The 12,547-nt window shown below is 40.1% G+C and overlaps 1 protein-coding gene across 2 annotated transcripts in view; it reads right to left on the minus strand.

The window, feature by feature from the left end:
• LOC101730599 (tetraspanin-15) overlaps window positions 1–12,547 on the minus strand; it is a 66,687-nt gene that overhangs the window by 15,646 nt on the left and 38,494 nt on the right. For both annotated transcript variants that reach the window (XM_018092489.2, XM_018092488.2), the window contains exons 4-5: window positions 10,935–11,030; window positions 9,032–9,148 (exon numbers count right to left, since the gene is read on the minus strand). In XM_018092489.2, coding sequence (XP_017947978.1) covers window positions 9,032–9,148; window positions 10,935–11,030 — 213 coding nt within the window. The remainder of the gene's footprint in view (window positions 1–9,031; window positions 9,149–10,934; window positions 11,031–12,547) is intronic.

The following is a 12,547-nucleotide window of genomic DNA, read 5'->3' on the forward strand; positions in this document are numbered from 1 at the left end:
AGAATCAATTACTACAGATGGAGCAAATTTTGTCAAATGAGGCACCATGGTTTAACATGTCAGAGCATTAATTTCAATTAACAACAGTTGTGATAACGTTGCATTTAAAAGCAATAGAATGGTTAGCCAAAATGTCAACGTTAGCTCTGCCTGTAATTACTATAATTAAATATTCCAATTTGCAAGAAAGGAATCCAATACATTTTGAATCCTTCTTGTTTCAGAATCCTAGGTCCCCTCTGGGTGGCAGTTTCTGATAACATGCCTAAATGAAAATATAACCATAATTATGTAGAAAACCTGACATCAAGGATCGAATAACATTGGCAATATACTTGACAGCCTGATTGCCAATAAATGGCCAGATCAGATCTTTTGACAGCTGACCAAATAATCAAGAGCAATGCAGCAAGTTAAGAGGACGATGGCTCACACATGCTATAGAAACCATCTGCCAAAGGGATTTAGCTACTTACCCAGAAGAAGTTGTGATCCTAAGCATAATCTTGCTTCCAAACACAATAAGAGGAAGGGCTTTAGAGTATAATAATTTACCATTTTACCTACTAGCCATCTAAGTCACCTAGTAAGCTTGTTAATGTTTTGGTGTTACATTGGGTACAGTCCTAGTATGGGCATAGGACTATATATACTATATATTAGCCATGAGAAATGTAGAAAACAATACATATAAAGGTGATAGATTAAAAGTGGCCATACCTTGAGGTGGACCCTGGGCCAAACAATCGGATCACATTACTTAGGATGCAGCCCATAAGGACGAGGACCGCATCAACACGCCAAATGTGCTCTTTCCGATGGGATTTTTAAACCTGCACGATCAACATCTGCCCAATTTTCATCCAGATATCAGTTGGGTAGGCCCGTCTGAGGGCTCCATACACTAGACCATCGTCAGCTTTTATCGGCCACCATTACTAGCTAATTGCTATGGTGTATAAAATATAGACCTAACTGACCAATGGGTGGTCCTTTAGGCAGCAGTTGTGACTGACTTGTGCAATCCCGTCTACTGATGTCTCCCAGTTTGAGACTGCAATTCATTCCTTCCATTTATGACTAAAATGAACTGATCGTTGTAGTTTTGAAACAACTGTTTGGCACTTCAAATGATAACTAAACAATTCTGCAACTCTCAAGAGTTTTCTCATGCACCAAAATAATAACAACAAACACATATTTATAAAGCTCCAGCATATTCCCCAGTGCTGTAAATGTAAGGGTCAGGCTAAGATAGATAAAACTATTGTTTGTACAAAAAGAACACTTACTAACTGGCTGTGCCAGGGAAAGGACTATGCCATCCTTATTTAGCTCTGATTTTAATCGCTGGCACTCGTGCAAATTACAGCTCGGGAGGCAATTATTCACTCTAGCTACCCGATGCACATGAGAGAGCTTTTTTAAGTGTTATGTTTGTTTTTGCATTGCCCAGTGTGGTCTAATAAAGCTTATGGTATAATCCTGCAATTAGGCTTCAGACTCATTAACACTGGCATCATCTGTTGCCTGGCACATTCATAGAATTATTACTGCATCCCTTATCTGCTTGACTTGGCGACAGCTTTTTAATCATGAAATATTATGTTTGTTATTAAAATGAAGGAAAAATAACCCGTGATACCACAGTGTCCATAGAGACCTGCACAAGTCTAATTTTTTAGACCTGCGCCCAACCTGTACCCATTTATTCTAAGCCCGACCCGCACCTACTTTTTTGTCCCTGTGCAGTTACACCTGACCTGCCCCCCCCATAGTAAGCATCACATAGATTGGAAGTGACATCACTCCATTGCAGTTAAAGAGTCCCAATTGCATTGTGGGTATTCTCTGGGTACCTACAGTAAATGTATGTGACAAGCTCACAAAAGCCAGTGGTTTCAATGTAAATAAATTATCACTAGTGGTTTGATCTATTAGTAATTCTAATAAGCTCTTTCATATTAGATTAATAGATCCCAAACAATTTGTGTGTGTGTGTGTGTGTAGGGGGGGGCAATCAGAGTGAAATGTAAGGACGAAGCCCTATTTACTGTCCTTGATATCCCATTTATCTTTAGGCTTGACATGAGCTAAGCAATGACTGAATAAATGACTGGACATGAATGAGAAGCCTTAACCCCAAAAGTACAATGATTACTGATTTTGGTGAAACCTGCCTAAAACAGGTAAGCTCATATGGAGGGATGCTAATTGGGTCTTATTTGTAATAAAGCACCCTCCACCCTTATTCATGGCCATATACAAACCACCACAAGAGTCTGTAATAAGTGCTCTTAGCTTAAGAGAAACCCCAAAACTCTCACACTGCTATGTCAAAAACTCTTATTTGTGAAAAATAATTATTAAACTTCACAAAAATTTGGCTGATTGTATTCAGCAGTGACAATTCCCCTTTAAAAGATGAAGGCTGCAATTCCCCCGTCTCTTCTGATCCTGTGGTTCTATGTGGTAGAGAATTCATTTCTGCGGTTCATAGCACCTCTCACATCATAATGTTGCCATCGTTATCATTAATTCTTTGGAGAGGAGCAGGCAAAGTCGCTATCTGTATCCGGCTTGGTACAATACTGCTGCTGCTACTTCTGACAATATCTCTCTAATGACGGATTTGTCCCTCAGCCCTTTACTCCGTAGATGCAATCTAAATGGCTCCCTAATTACATATGCCGCGGATTACTTTTAAAGCAGGAATACAACACTATATCAGTCCCCACTGTGCCAGTCAGCCATTAACTCTTGTTCTATCAGCAGGCAGAAGCTTCTTTTGCAGCAAGACAATTCTGTTTTGTGCTAAATATTTATGGGGGGGGCAAAAGAATGATGGAGCATGTAAGGGCAGCTATTTGGATATACAGAATACCCAGATGCCCTCTAATTTTCAATCTCCCAGCAGCCTTAGCCAGATAAAAGGTTCCACAAAGGAAAGAGGCCTATTTAATTTAAAGAAGGGCGTTCTGAGTGCAGCAAGCGCAGTCACATTTATTCTGGAATTCTGGGAGAACTTTGCATTATTGGTCAAGCTGAAATGGATGCAAACATTTCATTAAAAGTATCCAAACATGCTCCTTGCACAATTATATAGTTGTGCTAAGCACCATTGTGTCTGTCCTGCCTCTTTTTCTGAAATGTGTACCAGTGTACCTACTGACATTAGGTAACTCTGGAGATACCGCCACCCCAAACATGGCAGTAATTCCACTTTAGGGCAGCCCTCCTTGACCCCAGACGCTTACTTTAGTTTTTGCAGCCCCACTCCCTAGAATTTGTAAGGGAGCACAACTTTCCCTTTTGTTAAATATTACACCCTCGTGCAGGGTGAGAATTATAGAAGAGGGGGCCTCAGGCATAAATATATAGGGGCAGGGGAGAAATAAATATATCAGGGACTGTGTCTCTTGCAGCTCCATTACTGCATTAAAAGGACAACAGCTAGGAATGTGGGGACCAAGCACTACAGGATATCTGGGGACCAAACCCAGGGGGATGTTCAACCTTCAACCCTCCATTGGGTGTTGGAAAAACACCCAGTATCTTGACAGCCTGCCAGAGGGTGACAGGGAGATCCAGTTGAAACACAGCTGAAGGACTAAAGGTGGCCATTCATTTAAAGGTACACTTGTTTGGTGAGGTTGCCAAACAAGAATCTCTTCCTTGCCAAATGAGCAGATCTTTCCCTGCTATGCCCACCAAAAAAAAAGCTGATGTGGTCCTCACCCTGGTAGGCCTGTCAGAGGGCCCATACATGAGCCGATAAGCTGTCAACTCAGTCCCTCTGCAGCTTTTATCAGTCCATGTATTGCCACCTTTAGGGCTCTGGCATGTAAATTGCCGGTGGGATGGCACACGCTGCGCAGGTGATTTCGGCAAATCGCCGAAGTTGCCTCGCAAGGCATTTTCGTCGATTTGCCGTAATCGCCTGCGCAGCGTGTGCCATCCCACCGGCGACTTACATTTTCGCTAATGGGATGGCAATCCGGGGAGATTAGTCGCCCGCGAACAGGGAGATTTGTTGCGGGCAACTAATCTCTCCGTGTGCCAGAGCCCTTAGGGCTGCACACCTCTGCTGTATTTACTAAACATATCTAACTGTGGCTTCCCAATGCAATATGTCCTTGCCCTTTCAGCCTTCCCTAAAGCCAGTATAGCTCTCATGTTCTGCTGCAACAAACAGATTGTAGATATGGGGTATATTTTTGCTTAGGCAGTGCAAAAGACTCACAGAATGACTGGCTTAACAGGAAATAAGCTGAGGTTGGGGCTGGCTATATTATTGTAATAAATTCCCAGTTTGTGTTAGGTGCAACACAGAGTTACAGGTGATATTACAACTAAATGAATCATGTTCCTATCTCAGGAAAACTACTCTAACCCTAACATGTTCTTTTAGCTTTTATACTATATATTATGTATGGAATTCTGTATCATCTAGCTACAATCAAAAAACCCACAGCTTGGTATAGAGGCAAGCTATGGCAAAGTTCAGCATTGAGGCTAACTATATAGCAACAGAATGGTGTGCTTGTTTTAGGGGGACCTCTTACCAATTACCTTCAGGTTGAAATCCCTATTTCCTCTCTATAGAATTTATTAAGCCTTCACCCATCACACAGAATAATCATTCCGCGTGTTCGTCAACATCTTGTTCATACCCTTATTGCGTTTCCCTCTGTGCTTTAATGTATGTGCAATCAGCTCATTCTGCATGTATAAGTTATAAGGAACCACAGAGTCGGAACAACATTTTTATTGATCTATTTTGACTTGTAAATAGAAGATTAAAATAATCATGCTATTCAGTGAGAGCACCGGCTAAGTACACCTGCTGTTTAATGCTGACACGGATTGCAGTACACACTCACCAAACATCAATCTTATCAGCATTGAAACAAAAGTCTCTGTTAGTTATTTGGTACTTACAGCTACTGCCACGTGGTGGAATCCTCCCCTGTGCCTGTACCCAGAGCCATTGTGTTGGGCCGGGTGCAGGCACATGGAGTGGGTTTCAGTGTAAAACTGCATTTATCCACAGGCTGAGAATCTGCCTGGCATTATCCTTAAGGTGGCCAGACATGGGCATATTTAAGCTGCCGATTGGGTCCCTTTAGACCGATTTGACAGCTTATCTGCCAGTGCATGGGGCCTTCAGACAGGACTCTCTGACCAATATCTGGCTGAGGGCTGCATTGGCTCGTTGATGTTGTCCTCGCCCTGATGGCCTGTATTCGTGTCATTGTGATCCGATTGGATCAGTCCAATATTGCCCACCTTAGCAGATTTTTTGGCAACCTCGCTTTATACAGAGGCCTTTAAGAAAGCATAGTCTCAAAATGAAATGATTGAGACCTTCTAAGCCCTCTAACTTTATAATGATAACTAACTGAAGGGACATTAAACTAGAAATACTGAAAACTACAACTCTCAGCATTTCCAGGTATATGCAACCAGTAGCTTTCCAGTAGCAAAAAAACTAAACCCAGGAACCACTGAATAACTGCTGTGAAATAGAGATCAAGAAAATGAATGCTAAATAATCAAGATAACTTGCTGTATACCTTTTATAAGTGGAGATTAACTACTTTAACCACTGTTAAATGACTATTTTCTGCCTGTGCTAGGAGGGTGGTAAATACAGGGCTCTGCTCCACCTTGTGCCTCATGGTGCTCCCTACTTGTGCATTCAAATAATATAGAAGTCACAATTCCCTGCACATGTGATGTCAATAAGGAAAGCAATATTACAGTGCAATGCATTATGGGTTATGCAGTTCCTGCATGCTGTGTGTAAGCTGTGGGGATGTTGTTACAATTTTTAGCATCAGTGTTTTAGTCCCTCCTCCCCTGCCAGGATTTCAAATGATGCAGAGAGAGAACTACTGTTCTGTAGCTGAATTTCAGTATATAAAAACAATATTTATTTATTTGTACTTTTTGAATGAACAGATTACAGTGATAGGTATATTAGGGGTTTCTGTGTTGTGTGGGGCTCTTTAACACATTTTGGTTGGGAAGCCAGATTTCCCCTTTAAGAAATGTATAAAAAAGGATGCCAACTGCTGCTCCACAGATTACAGTTCATGAAAGCAGGGAGGCCTTTTTATCAATATTTAATTTTGTAAATTCAGGGGCAGGACTGTAAAGAGTGAAATTACTAGGACTTTTTGTTCCGAAAAGACACAGAAGAAAACTCATGTCTTGGTAGAGACTCAGTAGTTACTGGTTGCACTGACTGTCTCACAGATAACTGAAGGCTATTGGGAGGCATAATAGCTTTTACAGCTCCAAGCCTGCCCAAAGGCTACACAGACTTCTGATGTGATCCGATCTGCAAACATGTATTGTGTAATTCCCCAAGATATGTAAAAAGATATTACAGGAGGCCGACTACAAGCATTGGATTTATATGATACATACAGAATTCATTCTCTCAGATGAACTTAGTGCGGCATATCAGCATTTGGTGTCCTAAAATGTCCTGCTGTTAATATAGATGAGCCAATGTATCCACTATACGCTGATAAAGAATAATAAACCCTCTGATGTGTAGGAGCACCCTCTCTTTTATGCTCTCTTGCAAGACGCTCTGTTATGAGACACATTTATTAAATAGTGAAATGTAAATGAAAATTTCTTTCCTAGTTCTCAGAAGTCGAGAATTATTCTCTGGTCACACTCGAGTGCTTATTGAAATGGGATGACATTTTCTTGTGTCTGTTCTGTTTACTCAAGACTCTGTAATGAATTATTTTTGTCAAGTCCTCACCATGTATTCTCTTTACTTGGTGCACGCATGATTTGATATTATAGTCACTAATTATTAAAACATACGAGAAAGACATAAAAGGATGTGTTTGAGTGGAATGCTCATATATAATGCTGCCTAACCCTGGCAGCCTACACAAGTCCCTTACTACAGAATTAAAACATACAGGCAGGTAACCTGGCTCCTGATGTAAGTGGAACTGAAGGGATGAAGTGGCTGCAACAATGGCAGGAGCAGTGTTAGGGGCAGCCCTCAGGGCTTATTTACCAATGACAATTGCAAGTGAAATGCAAGTAATATTGGCAGCAAAATTGTGTTTATTAGATCACATACACATCAGTTTTGCCCCTGGAACTGATGAATAGTGATGCTATATATATTTTACTGGTTTTGCCTTTAATGGTGCAACCAGAAGAAAGTACAAGAGAGCCCTGTGCCTACTGACATGAGTAGATGTTTATGTACAGGACTTGGGAGAAACTTGCACCCCTGGCACCCATTAACTGTGTGGCATCCATGCCAAGGGATACCTATGTCCTACCCATGTACCCCCCCTTTTCCTATGCAGTGTGTTTAGCCTGGCAACAACAGGTGCAAATCAGGGTTGCCAATTTCATGCCCCAGCCCCAGTCCTGGGCAGGATGTGGTCCTGGGCCCGGGGCCAATGGGTTTTCACCTGATACCCCACTGCCTAGTCAAATGCTGATTTGCTTACATCTATATTGCTCATAAAGGTTCTTCAGTTAATGCACCTTACTTTATACTTTATTTTAAAAAAAATTTTGTTTAAAGGCTGGGCTCCCCATGCACTGCTCTAGGTGCCCTAAGTGGCCATCACACAGTTTAGGATAATATACCCTCAAGGGTTTTTGCTTTGTGTGGGGGTGTTGCCTGGTAGTATATTTTGCTTTGTTTCTTGCAAAATATGCCACCCCCTACTGCCATCTTTGGTGCGTAGCATTGGTTGTGGCCCTCAGTAGGAACCTTTATGTTTGAATACTTCATCCCATATGGCCTTTTCTCTATCCCTTCTGTCTTTCTCTCTTTCCTGAATAGGTAACTAGTTCAGTATAGGAAGCATTAAGTGGCGGCAAGAGAATCAATCATTCCGAAGGCGCCAGGAGGCAGGAGAAATTATAAAATGAAACACTTTTATATTTGCACTTCATCTACACAGCAAAAATTAGAAACCACTGTAGGTTTAAATTAAAGCTATACATTTAAACTGCAACAAAAAATAGGAACTTTTTTCAATATTGGGCTCCTGTTGAACATTGGTTCATAATGCATCTTTATGAACAATCAGTGAATACATTCTAATTTTGTTTTCACACATCATATTTTACATATTATGAGATATTATAACTGCAAATCACACTTCATAGTACTGCTGACAATTTTAAATAGCATTCAATAATGTACATTTAGAGGACAATCGTTTTTGGTATTTTTTTTAGCATGCATGACTTGATGGTACAATTGCTTGTTTGGCTGCACCTCATGGTTTATGATATAATAAGGAGGCCTTGCAAGGCTGACATTAGCTGTCAACTCAGCAACTCCAGACCAAGTCATCAGGGTAGTTGTAGTGCATGGGGTCAGAATAATATAAATAAATAATTAAGTATGGAGCTGATAACTGCTGAAAGTTAAGTGCTTATAATACTGAGGGAAAAGAACTATGCCTTGGTAGCTAAATAGCATTGAAACTGGCCCCATTGGTATTGGGATCTAAATATCCCCATGCTTTGTCCACAAAATAAGGAGATGGGGTGATTATATACAGTCTTTACAGGATAGTCCAAGCTGAGTTGGATTGGTGCTGCTCACTATATACCATTTAAAAAAACTATTTGTTAATCCTGCTATAATTTGGTGCACTGCTCCTATGGTTTCTATATTAACTGCTGTGGGTTTAAATGAGTTAAATGTTATTTTAATTAATCTTTTAATATTTAGAAATTATGTATTGTAAGAAATAGGCTGGCCAGCCACGTTTTTATATTTTTAATATTGATATGAATAAATTATTAAAAGTAGCACAGAATTGGTGGGCGTAATTGATGAGCCTACGATGCAGCATTGAATCTGTATGCTAATAGGCTTTATTGGGATTCTGAGACACACTGGCCCAGCATATCCATGTATGACAGGTCTATAAGCCATGTACCATGTGCAGCTAAGTTTTTGCCAAGAAGGCTCAGTTATTTACGGTATCCATATATTTACATTACATGAGTTCCTTACCTTCCCTGTTATGCAGCACGTGTAAGGCACTCCGCAGGCCAAGGGCCCGGTGCTGTTGCACGAATGATACTGATTCACTTTCCAGTCTTTAAAATCATCGCCTCCACAGCAAGAAAACTGTAGGACAAAATGGTACATTACATCATAGAAAGCCCATTGGCTTCATAAAGCGTTTGATACAGTACCTCACAGAAGGTTAATGATCAAATTAAGGAATATTGGCCTAGAACATAATATTTGTAATTGGATAGAGAACTGGCTGAAGGATAGAGTACAAAGAGTGGTTGTAAATGGAACATTTTCTAATTGGACCAGTGTGGTTAGTGGAGTACCGCAGGGGTCAGTCCTTGGTCCTTTGCTGTTTAACTTGTTTATTAATGACCTGGAGGTGGGCATAGACAGTATTGTTTCTATTTTTGCTGATGACACTAAATTGTGCAAAACTATAAGTTCCATGCAGGATGCTGCCGCTTTGCAGAGCGATTTGACAAAATTAGATAACTGGGCAGCAAACTGGAAAATGAGGTTCAATGTTGATAAGTGCAAAGTTATGCACTTTGGTAGAAATAATATAAACGCAAACTATCTACTGAATGGTAGTGTGTTGGGGGTATCCTTAATGGAGAAGGATCTAGGGGTTTTTGTTGATAACAAGTTGTCTAATTCCAGGCAGTGTCATTCTGTGGCTACTAAAGCAAATAAAGTGCTGTCTTGTATAAAAAAGGGCATTGACTCAAGGGATGAGAACATAATTTTGCCCCTTTATAGGTCCCTGGTAAGGCCTCACCTTGAGTATGCAGTGCAGTTTTGGGCTCCAGTCCTTAAGAAGGATATTAATGAGCTGGAGAGAGTGCAGAGACGTGCAACTAAACTGGTTAAGGGGATGGAAGATTTAAACTATGAGGTTAGACTGTCGAGGTTGGGGTTGTTTTCTCTGGAAAAGAGGCGCTTGCGAGGGGACATGATTACTCTGTACAAGTACATTAGAGGGGATTATAGGCAGTTGGGGGATGTTCTTTTTTCCCATAAAAACAATCAACGCACCAGAGGTCACCCCTTTAGATTAGAGGAAAGGAGTTTCCATTTGAAGCAGCGTAGGTGGTTTTTCACGGTGAGGGCAGTGAGGTTATGGAATGCCCTTCCTAGTGATGTGGTAATGGCAGATTCTGTTAATGCCTTTAAGAGGGGCCTGGATGAGTTCTTGATCAATCAGAATATCCAAGGCTATTGTGATACTAATATCTACAGTTAGTACTAGTGGTTGTATTTATAGTTTATGTATGTGAGTGTATAGATTGGTAGGTGTGGGTTAGATGTGCTGGATTTACTTGGATGGGTTGAACTTGATGGACACAGGTCTTTTTTCAACCCTATGTAACTATGTAACTATGTAACTATGTATTGCTTGCCATCCATGTTATTTATGGGCAGTCTTTCAATAACTAAAAACAGTGCTTGCTACAGACATATACATTATGGGGGTTTTGTAATGAAAGGCACTAAGTTTGCCCAGGAGCAGTAACCTATAGCAAGTAACCTATCAGCTAAAGCATTTACTGGTCACCTGTTTAAAAGCAATCCTCTTATTGGTTGTTATTAGTTACTGCTCCTGGGCAAACTTAGTGCCTTTTATTACATATGGGGGTTAGTACTTTGGACTTTTTAAAGAATACTTGATGGAGTATCAGAACTAACTATATCGAGACTTGCTTATTATTACTGGTTTTGGAATGGTATTACTTGTTCCTTAAAAGGAATGTTATCATTATTATTGAATGTCACAAAATTCCATTCAAATTGCATTCAGAATTCCATGAAATTGACACGTTTTTCAGTCTTTTTCTTACAGAAAAAATGATAACGGAGAGGAATGTCAACGTAGTATCCCATAAACTCCACATACCTTTTCTTGCACAAAGTCCATAATATTCTTAAAATCCAAGTCATCGTAATACTGCTGCATTCCCACTAAGATGTTTGCATGTGCAAATTTTTTCATCTGTAAAGAAGGAAGTATATCTATTTCAACATTAAATACAACCCAAACCCATAACAATTATATTCTCTTTGTTCAAAGCAAAAACAATCAGGCATAATCATTTTTCAACCTATACAATAGAAGGTACTGGCCTAGTAGCCAAGGAGGATATGGACTAACATCAGTGGTGTCACGGTCATTCAAAAACAGCCAAATATAGCATTATATAGGCATAGCTGCTGCAGTAGAGACATTGAGTTTACTCATTGCCTGCACCAGGATGATACAGCAAGAGAATGTGTGTACAGCAGACCCTTAGGACTACTAAATTAGGCATCTGCTAGTGCTTGCACAACTTGCACCATCTGGCACACTTTCTGTGCAGCATGGGACACCCTAGCCAAGGTCTTATTTAAAACCAAGATGCCTCACTTTCAGACAAGAGCAGATAATCACTAAGTCAGCATGCTGTTCAGGTGCATGTCAGTGAAATACCTTAGGGCACAGATGGCTAATGCTGCTTGCCAACTTATTATGTAAATACAGCAAAGATGGTAGATGTCATGCTGCATCGTTAATTATGCATAATGCCCATTTTGCCAGCAGTGCAGTTTTACTTGTTCACTTAAGTTGAAACTGAATGACTGCATATGTAACTGAGCTAAGTAGATGACTGAATCTAAAGTTTTAGTGAGATTAGGGTTGATTTTCTGCACCTTACATAGAAGTTCCTCAGCAGGGTATCAGGTCCCCTATAAGATCCCTCCACGTGATTCATATTATAGTCATTGATTTCCACACAGTCATCCTAACAAAATTTTATAGTACCTAGAAGTTTATGCATTCAAGTTTCTCCACTCTGGAACCTGTCTATTCATGATTAATATATTTCCCAATGCTGGCCACGTACAAAGAGTTTTGGCTGTATAATGATCTCAGCATCTTGCCTTCCAAAATTATTGATTTGTCAACCTGATCACACCAAAACTGATCAACTTAAACCGCCACAAGGTTTCAGATATCTGAGCATCAGATCACAGGCTGACCTAGCAATGCATAAGCTACTGTACAGCGCTGCATACATAAGTAGCGCTTTATAAATAAAGATATACATACATACATAAGCTGTACTTTCCTTAGAAAATACATCAATTTGATGAACTTGGCCCTAAGCTTATGGCCCATAAATTGTATATCTAAATCATGTCTCCAGTATCCCCTTGACTCTTTATTAGACTTGATAAAGATCTAATGTAGGCTTGAAAGATCATTGTGGTAGTGTTCTGTACCCAATGATTGAATAAAGGCTTCCATGGAAAGAGGTTGCTGAGGAAAGAAAGTCCAACAAATTGTGGATGGACAGATAGTGACTAATTGGCTTAATCCATGATATCTTGTCGACTGCCCCAATGGGCCATCCATATGATATCAGAAATATTAGGCAACTAATGGATGTTTTTAAAACATTACCATGATGTAAATTTTAAGAAACTGTGAAGCCGTAAAGCTAATTTACAAATGGGGCACAAAACACTGGA

This window comes from Xenopus tropicalis, chromosome 3 (genome assembly GCF_000004195.4).
Source record: "Xenopus tropicalis strain Nigerian chromosome 3, UCB_Xtro_10.0, whole genome shotgun sequence".
NCBI lineage: Eukaryota > Metazoa > Chordata > Amphibia > Anura > Pipidae > Xenopus > Xenopus tropicalis.